Below are 12,292 nucleotides of genomic sequence, written 5' to 3' on the forward strand. Positions count from 1 at the left end.
AGTAATATACTGTAGGCTTACTATGCTATTATATTCGGTTCTATTATGTAAAATACAAAACGAATCATTAGGCCTATGTGATCTTGCAAGACACACTTTGACAGTAGGGCAAGTTTATTAATTGCGTCGTAGCTTACCCCAGCCCCAAGTCCATAAACTGTTTTGAGGACTGCCATTTTAGCAACCACTTGAAGGATTTTCTGTCTGTGGCTGTTATGTCGCATCTGGCCCGCTTTAAGTGATTATCGCTCATTCAGATGATCGCATTGCACAAACCATGAAGGCAGACCCTCCATCTCATTTCCTTGGAGACCATATAGGCTCTTTGCTGTATGTCATATATAAGCTCCTTTCAGATCGGTGACCATGAAAGAAAATACTTAACATCTGTCAGAGGTTCCATCTTCTACATGCACTAAACAATTCCTGCTGTGCTTAGGTGTTGATTTACCTGCAAGCTGTTTTATCTTTGGAGGTTCTCTCTTCCTTTTCCCCCTTCAGCTAACGGATACATCAGTGCCAGGGCCTCCCCGGGCCTCCTCTCGGTGTCCAACGGCAACAGCCTGGGGAAAGTAGTTCCGGCCAAGTCCCCACCTCCGCCTCAGAGCCCACAGATGGTCAACAGCCGCAAGCCAGACATCCGGGTAATCACCACTCAGGGTGGGAAGAGCCTGATGCAGATGGTGAGCTCAACCATGCCGAACCAGGTCTAACCAGGGCCAACCAGGCTTTACCAGACTAAATGGGACCTCTGTGTTTGGTCACCTTTTTTAATTGCATCAAAATAATAATTTACATAGGTTGTGAATATTCCCCTTCTACAAACTTTGACACTTAATATGCACAGGGTCATCTCAGTTTTGTAACGAGTGAAATCTAGCATGGAAGTTCCAGATTGCCAAAACACAACCTGTGCAATCTAGAGTAAGCAAAGGTTATAAAAAAAAAAGATTGTATTATACACTATAGTATATCTGTAATATATATATTATCATTGACAAACAGGACCTTTTCCTCTCTATGATTACTGTCTTCTCTCCAGCATGACCTTTAGTCAACGGTCGGTCTAAACTAGAGATGACTGTTTTGAGTTCAGAGAAAGGTCAGTGGTGTAATTATCTCCGCTCCCGTCCCTTTGCAGACAGATGATGAGCTGGAGATGGTGAGCGAGGTGAATCTTTCTCTCCCGTCACTCGCATGTGCCGATGACTGTTGCCCACCCCCCTCCATTCACATGGTCACAAGTGTGCAACGCAACTCGTCATTTAAGCCCAAAGTATAAATGGCTTCTTTGTCTTTAGTCCAATGGCATGTGGCGGTATGGTCATGGGTTTATGGTTGCCACCTGACTGCATGTGGCTTTAGGGTCGAGGTTATGCGATTCCACATGATTGCATATATTCATACAACTATGATCAGTTTGTGTATTTTAAGGGGAAAAATAAAGGTAGCTTTCAAGCAATGCTAGCATCTATCAGTGGGAACGTTAGCAGCAACTTTGGACGATTTTTCGCCACACACCTCATTCGGCTCATCTACATTGTTTGTAGGCCCATTTTCTTCCGTCAAACCCTGACACCATTGGGTAGCATGACGGGTGTCATTTCCCTTGGCAGTTTGCCACCGCCACCACCTCGCAGCACGTTCCCTGTCCATCTGGAAACTGCATGGGGTTACCCAAACGATGAATGGCATACATTGAAAGGGATAGTTCACTTTTTGAAGTTGGCTTATTTCCAGCTAGAAATTTTAAGTGAACTATACCTTTAAGGCTCGCGTTCACCTGGCAATGCCACCACTACTATTATGTGTGTTGATGCATGATGTCACAAGATGTCTCCCAACACCACCTCCACCTAATACGAGAGACATTTTGAAAGTCGTAGCTTGTCATGAATCCAACCGTGTCGACATTCAAGCATGTCAAAAGTTCCATTCATTGAATACACAGGGGTTTTAAACATGTCGCTCAGTTCTGTCCAACACCAAGGTTCAAATTCTTTGTTTATTTGGTCTAACAGTCTCCCTCATCTCCTTTCTTCCCAGAATGCCCAGCGTTTGGCCGGTGCACAAGTGACCCAGATGCTCACCACACCGGTGGTCTCCGTGACAACGCCCAGCCTCCTGGCGCAGGGGATGCCCTTCTCCGCCATGCCAACAGCTTACAACACAGGTTACCTGAAGCATGAGCAGATAGCTACAAATGCTTATACATGCTTATACATGCTTGTATTGTATATACCAGCGGAGGACGGCTTATAATAATGGCTGGAATGCAGTCAATGGAATGGCATCAAACCCATGTGGTTGATACCACTCCATTGACTCCATTTCAGACATTATTATGAGCCGTCCTCCCCTCAGTAGCCTCCACTGATATATACAGCACACTAGGTTAGGTTAGGATTGCACAACTCTGTGCACAGTCCTTCTAGTTTTCATTTCTCCCTGACACTTGATGTTATCGAAGATCAGTAGTTTCAGAGTAGCAAAGAGCGAGTAACAACGAGCTGCAAAATGCACCACAGCTGCACAGAGAGTTTGAGTTCCTATATACAGTAGATTAAGTTTGATTTCATAAAAAAATGACAGCACATGTAAGGAAATGTGCAACAGTTTTCCCTCTGTTTTTCGCTTCCCTCAGAATACCAGCTGACGAGCGCTGACATCACCGCACTCCACGCCCTGGCGTCACCAGGCGGCCTGCTGCAAGGCAACGCGCCATGGCAACAGTCTTTATCCCAGCAGCAGCAGCAACATCAACAACAGCAACAACTTAGTCTGGCGTCGCTTAGCAACTTGGTGTAAGTCCATCCTTGCATTGCCATGTCACAAAGCAACCATGAAGCCTTCCTCCGTTCTCTACAAACCAATCGACGACTGTCGACCTGTCCATCAAAAACACTGTGACTGACCATTCCTGTCATGTAGCATAGTGTCCCCATGTCATTTGTAGCTGCAAGCAATTCACATTCTTTGGAAGGGGTCTGTGAATTGGTCTCACTGACATACGCCAACCCAGATCCTTCTCATCATAAAGCACCATTGGTTTTTTCAGGGGGGGGGGGGTTGTGACTCATACAGGATTTGATTGAAGTTCATATACCGATCAAATACCAAATTATCTTTGGTCAGATCCCATGTACAGTGCCTTTGGAAAGTATTGTTACGTTACAGCCTTATTCTAAAATGTACTGTTTTTTCCCCCTCAGCAATCTACAAACAATATCCCATAATGACAAAAAAAAACAACTGAAATATCACATTTATATAAGTATTCAGACCATTTACTCAGTACTTTGTTGAAGCCCCTTTAGCAGCGGTTACAGCCTGGAGTCTTCTTGGATATGACGATTGGCACACCTGTATTTGGGGAGTTTCTCCCATTCTTCTCCAGAAATGTTTGGTTGGGTTCAAGTATGGGCTCTGGCTGGGCCAGTCAAGGACATTCAGAGACTTGTCCCAAAGCCATTCCTGCGTTGTCTTGGCTGTGTGATTAGGGTTGTTGTCCTATTGGAAGGTGATCCTTCGCTCCAGTCTGATGTCCTGAGCGCTCTGGAGTACGTTCATCAAGGATCTCTCTGTACTTTGCTCCAGAGGAACTCTGGAGCTCTGTCTGTCAGTGACCATGGGGTTCTTGGTCACCTCCCTGACCCAAGGCCCTTCTCCCCCGATTTCTCAGTTTTTCTAGGAAGAGTCTTGTGGTTCCAAACTTCTTCCATTTTAAAAACGATAGAGGCCACTGTGTTCTTGGGGACCTTCAATGCTACAGAAATGTTTTGGAAGCCTTCCCCAGATCTGTGGCTCTACACAATCCTGTCTTGGCGCTCTACGGACAACTCCTTCGACCTTTTGGCTTGGTTTTTGCTCTGACATGCACTGTTTTTTTTCTCTGACATGCACTGTTAACTTTTATATAGACAGGTGTGCATTTCCAAATCATGTCAAAGCAATTGAATTTACCACAGGTGGGACTCCAAGTTGTAGAAACATCTCAAGGATGATCAATGGAAACCTGATGCACCTGAGCTCAATTTCGAGTCTCATAGCAAAGGGTCTGAATACTTATGTAAATAAGGTATTTCTGTTTTAGTTTTTTAATACATTTGCAGACATATATAAACTGCATACAGGAAAGCAGGAAAGCATATTTCCTTAGAACCTGCAAAGCTGTTAACGGGCGGGTCTTCCAGGCCTTAAGGAGAGAAGTCACGGTTTGTCCCAAACAGCAGAGATCAAAATGGATCCCACTGCTAGCACCAATACCCCAGCCCAGCCAAATCCTCAGTTGGGCAACTGACCCAAATTGTAGAGGTCAAAATTGCCACCACACACACACACACACACACACACACACACTCAGCCTCAGTAGCCTGTGTGACTGAGTGTGTTCTCTCCTCTTGTCCACAGCATGTGGGGCATGGACAAACAGAGTGGGGAATTGTCTAGCCAGATCTCCAGTCTGGCAGCCAATCTGAGGTGAATGTGTACCTTTGGGTGGTTGGGGACTGTTCTCTATTCTATGTTTTCACACAACCCCTTTTCAGAACAATGTTATTCAGGACAATGTCAATTATACTGTACTTACACACACACACACACACACACACACACACACACACACACACACACACACACACACACACACGCACGCAAAGTCTGTTATTATAAAGGGAGGGAGTTGTCTTTTCCACAGGGTGACGAATTAGCATTAACCATAGGACTGCCCAACATTGAATCTGGCAACACTGTCCAGAGACCACTTATGAAAATCATGAAATGTAATTTTCCGCACCTGAAAAATGTTTTTTTTATGCTCCTATATTGGAAGAAATGGGATTGGGCTCAACTTCAATCTATTTATGATCTCTCCATAAATGTATTATCCATCTATGCTTGTTTAAATTGCTGTATAGATGGATAGGTAGATTGGTGAATACTCATATACCCCTTGCACACCTTTCACATGCATAGCTACATACTGTCATTTTTATTTTGCAAGTGTCTCCAATGTTTCTTTCTCCCCACAGCGCCTCGCAGTCCAACCTCCTCTTGGGTAGAGATGAGTGGTTGGGCCGGTACTGTATTTCTCCGTACTGTGTAATGTCTGTGCGCTTTTGGCTGCCCCGGCATGTCAATTCTGTGATGGTGGTTTCCACCTTTTCTTAAACGAGTGTAAGGTTGCAAAATTCTAGAAACTTTACCAAAGTTCACAGGTTTTTCAGAAATTCTGGAACCGGGAATTCTCCAACCGGAATTTCTGAAAAACCCAGTTTCTGGATAATAATTTTCCATAGCCGCCATGATCCCTTTGCCAAATCACCTGCCTTCATACACAGGCAATTTCATGCTTTTCTAATGCTGTTGGCTTGTTTTTGTATGGATTTTGGGAGCTTGAGGGTTACTTTTGCTTGTCAATTGCTTGGAATGGATTTGATCATTGACTCAAATGGTGTTGCTACCACTATGCCTTGTTTGGTGCTCTGTCTTGTAATAAGGGGTTGTGTCTGACACTTCACATCAGAAGCCTGTCACTATGCTTGTTTTGCAATATATTGTAATTGATTGTCAGATGAAACTGACTCTCTTCCATCTTGTCTTCCGTCTCTTTCTTAATTTCCATCTCTATGCTGTGGCTCTTTGTCCATGTTTCCCCTCCCATCTCCTGCACTTCTCTCTCTCCCTCTCTCTCTCTCTGACACTCAGGCCGGTGGGCCACATACCTCAGGGCGCCATGCTGACTGTCAACACCAACTCCAATGTGAGCATCAAGTCTGAACCCATCTCGCCCGGCCGAGACCGCCGCTCCCCGTGCCCCCCGCCGTCCTCCTCTGGAGGGGGCATCCAGACGACCGTGCCCCCGCCACAGTACCCTGGTTCCCTACTGTGCCTGGAGCCACCAACCGGCCGTTCCCCCGCCCACAGCCTCAGCAGCAACGGCAGCTCCTACGACGGCAATGACCGGGATGACCCTGGGGCAGGCGGAGGCATCGGTGGAAGTGCAGCGGGCAACCGTGGCCGTTCCCTGCCTCCTGACTTCAGCCCTTCGGTGGAGCTCCTGCGGGCCCAGAATGAGGTGGAGCAGGAGGGGGCCAACATCAAACGCATGAGACTCGACGCGTGGGTCACATAGAGGCCACGTCGCCAACGTCATCGACCCCTGAAGCACCCAGAACACAAACCCCTCCCTCAACACACACTGAAACCCCCCCCCCCCCCACTGACATTTGCCACCCACCACCACACAACCCCCTCTTCCCTGCCTCTATCCAAAGAATTCACAACCACCTACCCAGCTCCCCAGGACTCAAAGCAGAGAGAAACGTATGGGCTTGTGTTCCACCTGAGGGGAGGATGGTGTAGTGTGTTAGATTTTGTATGGGGCGGCGCATTGAATATGGGGGCTCAAAGAATCTCGACGCGTTCTTGCTCAAACTGAGTTTGTTTTTCATGGGAATTGACAGTTGCGCAATCAGGACTTGAGGATAATGGATGGATTTAAAATGGAACATTCTCAAACATTGACTGCTCATTGCTGTTTATACCACTTGTAAAAGTGACTCTAGATTCGTTACACGACACAGTCGACACCGGCACGTATTTAGTTTGAGCACGACTGTATCGGTAACAGTATGATGGATGGCTTTATGCTGTGTTTGCTCGACAAGTGCTGGTTCTTTTCACCGTGGGACTTCCTGCCATATTGACTCTTCAGTTCTGTTAGATATAATTAGCAGTTTGCACTGTCTGTTTTCCAGAAAGCCCCCCCCCCCTTCAAAATGCACTTTGGGAATGACTGTTGACGAGCGCTGTTTGCAAAGATTGCTGGCTCAGCTTCATCGGTGGCACTGAGCGAAGAGACCCAGACGGGCAAAAACAGGATGTCCGGTCGGTCAGGGATACACAGGAATGGATCCTACCGCTGCCACAAATTTCCAACGCCCAAGTCTCAGGTGGTGGCACTCTGCGGTCAACTGGCACTGTCAGCCAAGGCCAAAATGAGCACCTTGCCAGAGTGCCGATATCAACCTCTTCTCCTAAATGCCAAATGCCTCGGACGCGGTAGAGGGACACTGAAGAATATTGTTCAGTTATGACTGACAACCTCTATGAAACAACAGTAAACACTCATATCCTTTGCGTCTGCCCTCTCTCTGCTCAGATGTATTTGGAGTCATCCATCACCTGTTTCCATTCTGATTTTGAAGGAATTGTTGAAATCTTTGTTGCTCCAGAAATGAGGTTAGATGCAAGGATACACGTCAGATGACTTCTAAAGGCTCATTCTACTAGTAGAAGACCCCAATGCAATGCACATTTTAAGTTTTGTTTTGGACTTCTGGTTGCTCTCTTTAGGGAAGTATTTGGTATGTTCTTGGCATTTTAGACCCGTTGTTAAAGGTTAGAACTGTTTAACTGTAGATCGTTTTGGGGAATTAAGAGTGAAACTTTGTATAAAATCACCCATTATACAAAAGCGTTTGATGTTCCCTTAGCTTTCTGCAACTCTTTGCAATGTTTCAAAAGAGCTGTTTCAGCAGAATTCAAAAACACATATTCTATATTTCTATAGCTTCAGTTGGCTTTTCAAGACGGACGATGTGTGTACATATGAATATATTTGCATAGACTTTGCTAGGTATCCCTAAAACAAACAATGTGGTCATTCTCTCAGTGGATCTGTTTGCATATGAGTGTGATTGTAATTTCGAGCTACGATGCAGGAGTCCTGCCGCAGTAGCCGGGGAGTTTGTTTCAGTAACCTAATATAATGCTAGTGTTGATGGTGTGCACGTTCTCTCACTCTCTCTTTAGAAGCCTGCTTGGCTACAGTGTCAACGTGTCCTTTGGCCTCACGCTCTGAACCCAATCGCCAATTATCAAAGTCAAATGATAGACCACTTTAACACAAGTTATAGAAATGAAATGGATTCTACTATTGAAAGTAGCACAATGTGACATTTGCATTGAATCATGGCATTTTGTCTTAAAAGGATCAAACTTTGAACTACAGTATACACTAAGGTTGAGCGCAAACAAAAGCGACTTTATTGAAAGTAATTTGCTGACTTTTTATCCCATATGAAATCATGTTTTCATATGCTTCACACTCTGCCGTGAGCTTCGTCAAATGGAGTTGTCCTATTTAACAATGTGTAAGTAGGTGGTGTTGATTTCTAGAAATGTAACTACTGTCCATTATGCAACACAGATTTAGTTTCATTGCCTGCTCAGGTGAATCCCAGGGTTCAGTGTGTATGGCTGGCACCAGTGACTTATCTAGTGGGGTGCAACATTTCACATAGAAATGTAATGTCTAGAATGAAGAACAAAAGGCCCAATTCGTTGACAAAGGGTTTTCTTTTCTACACACTACATTTTTATCTGAACTTGTGTCGTCATGCCCACCTCAGTCTGAGGGAGAGGTCCCTCTTTGGTTTATGAGACATTTGACACCACACCTGATTGGTTTTAACACCCTGCCTATTGCAGGTCACTCATGTACAAAAGGTTCTCTGTCCAATGTAGTCTCAAGACAATCTATAATGGTCAATGAAAAACCTGCACCCTTTTTTCCCCTTGTGTAGAATGTTTTCTAGATTTAATTTTTCAAGTGTTAATTTGTGCTGGTGACAGTTACTTTATTATTATTGTTGTATTATGGAGCTTTTATTTTTCTGGTATTTTGTGTAGGATATTCAACCTTTTTATTTAATCGCCCTTATATACATGATATATGAAACTGGTTTCCTTTCTTGAAACAAGTTGCAAAAATTGCACGATCAGTTATTGTGATATGGCAAATGCAATGAAGGACAAGACCAGTTAAATGCTGCAATATTGATTTAAGTAAAAATATTTATGTGGGGGAACCTGAAATTAGCAATTTAAAACGGATTACAAAATGTAAATGCATGGGATTATACGAAACGCTCATGTTACATACAACATTAACAAAATGCATCACAAATGAGTAAGACGACCTCGTAAAAATGTAGCATAAGTAAAATATATGAAAATGATTGATAATATATTGTGTTCAGTTAGTCTGCTTTGGGTTTTTTGTTGTAAAGACTTGTTGTTTGAGAATTATATACATTTTGTGTATATTTTCATATGCAATGTATGCACTGATATGTTATGAACATTCTATACCGCTTTTACAAGTGTTTTGTTGTACCAAAGTATCCAAGTCCCTTAACCTTATCCTTTTTGTGTATGTTTTACTGTATTTTATATATTAAATAGACAAATTGAGTGAAAAAGGGTATCTGTTTTGAACAGCAACGGTGCGTAGTTAAAATCAAAGGGGAAGCCAACCCAGGGGGAAAAAAGCCAAATTACAACCTGTGTTATCACACATGCTTTGTGATAATTGTTTGTACTATAACCTGTTAGTTCATATAGCTTGACGCCGTGATAGTTCATATAGCTTGACATATCTCTATCTCTATCTAACAGGATATAGTACAAACAATATCTATCTATCTATATATATATATATATATATATCTCTCTAAGGCCGAGACAAGACACGGTGGCAGAATAAATTCAACCACACATTTGTTTCATTACAAAACCGGAGAGCAACCTCTGTCTGATGAAGTCCACAAAACATATTGCCTGTAACAAACAGTTACATGACCGACAGTATGGTCAAGCAAGATCATGTTTCTGACATTTTTGGCCAACTGATTTTAGAACCACAGAGTTACCGCAAGTCGCAACGAAAACAGCAGCTGCCTCCACTATAGAAGCAACATTTCAACTTCAACATATTCTAAGCTTAGGTGATTAGATGAATACAGTGACAACTAAAATATACCAAAAACGATTTAGTTTAATCAACTTAAGGTACATATGTGGCTGTGAAATGGTACTGATGTCTGTGTCTGTGCAAGTAGAAAAAACATCCTGACTCACCCTACTTGTAGAGGAACGCCAATGCCATCCTCCTAAACGGTCTCTGACTGTCAGTACACGCTTCTAGTTTGTTGTCCTAGGCTACCTGGCTAAAATGCTTGCTCTCTAGCCTAACTTTCTTTCATGGGCAACGATATGCCAGGTCAGCTAGTTAACATTAGCATGCTACATGTCGGTGTGTTTTGTTATATACAGTTGAAGTCGGAAGTTTACATACACTTAGGTTGTAGTCATTAAAACTCATTTTTCAACCACTCCACAAATTTCTTGTTAACAAACTATAGTTTTGGCAAGTCAGTTAGGACATCTACTTCATGCATGACAAGTAATTTTTCCAACAATTGTTTACAGACAGATTATTTCACTTACAATTCACTTTATCACAATTCCAGTGGGTCAGATGATTACATACACTAAGTTGACTGTGCCTTAACAACTTGGAAAATTCCAGAAAATGTCATGGCTTTACAAGCTTCGATAGGCTAATTGACATCGAGTCAATTGGAGGTGATCTGTGGATGTATTTCAAGGCCTATCTTCAAACGCAGTGCCTCTTTGCTTGACATCATGGGAAAATCTAAAGAAATAAGCCTAAAATATTGTAGACCTCCACAAGTCTGGTTCATCCTTGGGAGCAATTTCCAAACGCCTGAAGATACCACGTTCATCTGTACAAACAATTGTACGCAAGCATAAACACCATGGGACCACGCAGCCGCCATACAGCTCAGGAAGGAGACATGTTCTGTCTCCTAGAGATGAATGTACTTTGGTGCGAAAAGTGCAAATCAATCCCAGAACAACAGCAAAGGACCTTGTGAAGATGCTGGAGGAAACAGGTACAAACGTATCTATATCCACAGTAAAACGAGTCATATATGACATAACCTGAAAGGCCGCTCAGCAAGGATGAAGCCACTGCTCCAAACTTGCCATAAAAAAAAGCCAGACTACGGTTCGCAACTGCACATGGGGACAAAGATCGTACTTTTTGGAGAAATGTCCTCTGGTCTGATGAAACAAAAATAGAACTGTTAGGCCATAATGACATCGTTATGTTTGGTGGAAAAAGGGGGAAGCTTGCAAGCCGAAGAACAAAATCCCAACCGTGAAGCACGGGGGTGGCAGCATCATGTTGTGCGGGTGCTTTGCTGCAGGAGGGACTGGTGCACTTCACAAAATAGATGGCATCATGAGGCAGGAAAATTATTTGGATATATTGAAGCAACATCTCAAGACATCAGTCAGGAAGTTAAAGCTTAGTCGCAAATGGGTCTTCCAAATGGACAATGACCCCAAGCATACTTCCAAAGTTGTGGCAAAATGGCTTAAGGACAACAAAATCAAGGTATTGTAGTAGCCATCACAAATCCCTGACCTCAATCCCATTAAAGATTTGTGGGCAGAACTGAAAAAGCATGTGCAAGCAAGGAGGCCTACAAGCCTGACTCAGTTACACCAGCTCTGTCAGGAGGAATGGGCCAAAATTCACCCAAATTATTGTGTGAAGCTTGTGGAAGGCTAGCCAAAATGTTTGACCCAAGTTAAACAATTTAGAGCAATGCTACCAAATACTAATGGAGTGTATGTAAACTTCTGACCCACTGGGAATGTGATGAAAGAAATAAAAGAAATAAGAAAGAAATAAAAGAAATAAATCACTACTATTATTCTGACATTTCACATTCTTAAAATAAAAAGTGGTGATCCTAACTGACCTAAGACAGGGAATTTTTACTAGGATTAAATGTCAGGAATTGTGAAAAACTGAGTTTAAATGTATTTGGCTAAGGTGTATGTAATTTTCTGACTTCAACTGTATATGTACACTACCGTTCAAAAGTTTGGGGTCACTTAGAATTGTCAGTTAGAAGCTGCCAGTTGAGGACTTGTGAGGTGTCTGTTTCTCAAACTAGACACTAATGTACTTGTCCTCTTGATCAGTTGTGCACCGCTGCCTTCCACTCCTCTTTCTATTCTGGTTAGAGACAGTTTGCGCTGTTCTGTGAAGGGAGTAGTACACAGCGTTGTACGAGATCTTCAGTTTCTTGGAAATTTCTCACATGGAATAGCCTTCATTTCTCAGAACAAGAATAGACTGACGAGTTTCAGAAGAAAGGTCTTTGTTTCTGGCCATTTTGAGCCTGTAATCGAACCCACAAATGCTGATGCTCCAGATACTTAACTAGTTTAAACGCGGACAGTTTTATTGTTTCTTTAAATCAGAACAACAGTTTTCAGCTGTGCTAACATAATTGCATAAGGGTTTTCTAATGATCAATTAGCCTTTTAAAATGATAAACTTGGATTAGCTAACACAACGTGTCATTGGAACACAGGATTGATGGTTGCTGATAATGGGCCAATG

The 12,292-nt window shown here is 43.0% G+C and overlaps 1 protein-coding gene across 7 annotated transcripts in view; it reads left to right on the top strand.

Annotated features, from left to right (window-relative positions):
• LOC139554812 (myocyte-specific enhancer factor 2D homolog) overlaps positions 1-9,266 on the top strand; it is a 31,539-nt gene extending 22,273 nt beyond the window's left edge. The window contains exons 7-13 of one of the 7 annotated variants that reach the window (XM_071367965.1): positions 502-683; positions 1,142-1,171; positions 2,047-2,173; positions 2,645-2,804; positions 4,411-4,479; positions 5,031-5,078; positions 5,707-9,266. In XM_071367965.1, the coding sequence (XP_071224066.1) occupies positions 502-683; positions 1,142-1,171; positions 2,047-2,173; positions 2,645-2,804; positions 4,411-4,479; positions 5,031-5,078; positions 5,707-6,133 (1,043 nt within the window). In that variant the 3' untranslated portion in view covers positions 6,134-9,266. The remainder of the gene's footprint in view (positions 1-501; positions 684-1,141; positions 1,172-2,046; positions 2,174-2,644; positions 2,805-4,410; positions 4,480-5,030; positions 5,079-5,706) is intronic. The other 6 variants (XM_071367966.1, XM_071367968.1, XM_071367967.1 and 3 more) reach the window with 6 other exon arrangements.
• The last annotated feature ends 3,026 nt before the right edge of the window (positions 9,267-12,292 follow it).

This window comes from Salvelinus alpinus, chromosome 26 (assembly GCF_045679555.1).
Source record: "Salvelinus alpinus chromosome 26, SLU_Salpinus.1, whole genome shotgun sequence".
Lineage (NCBI taxonomy): Eukaryota > Metazoa > Chordata > Actinopteri > Salmoniformes > Salmonidae > Salvelinus > Salvelinus alpinus.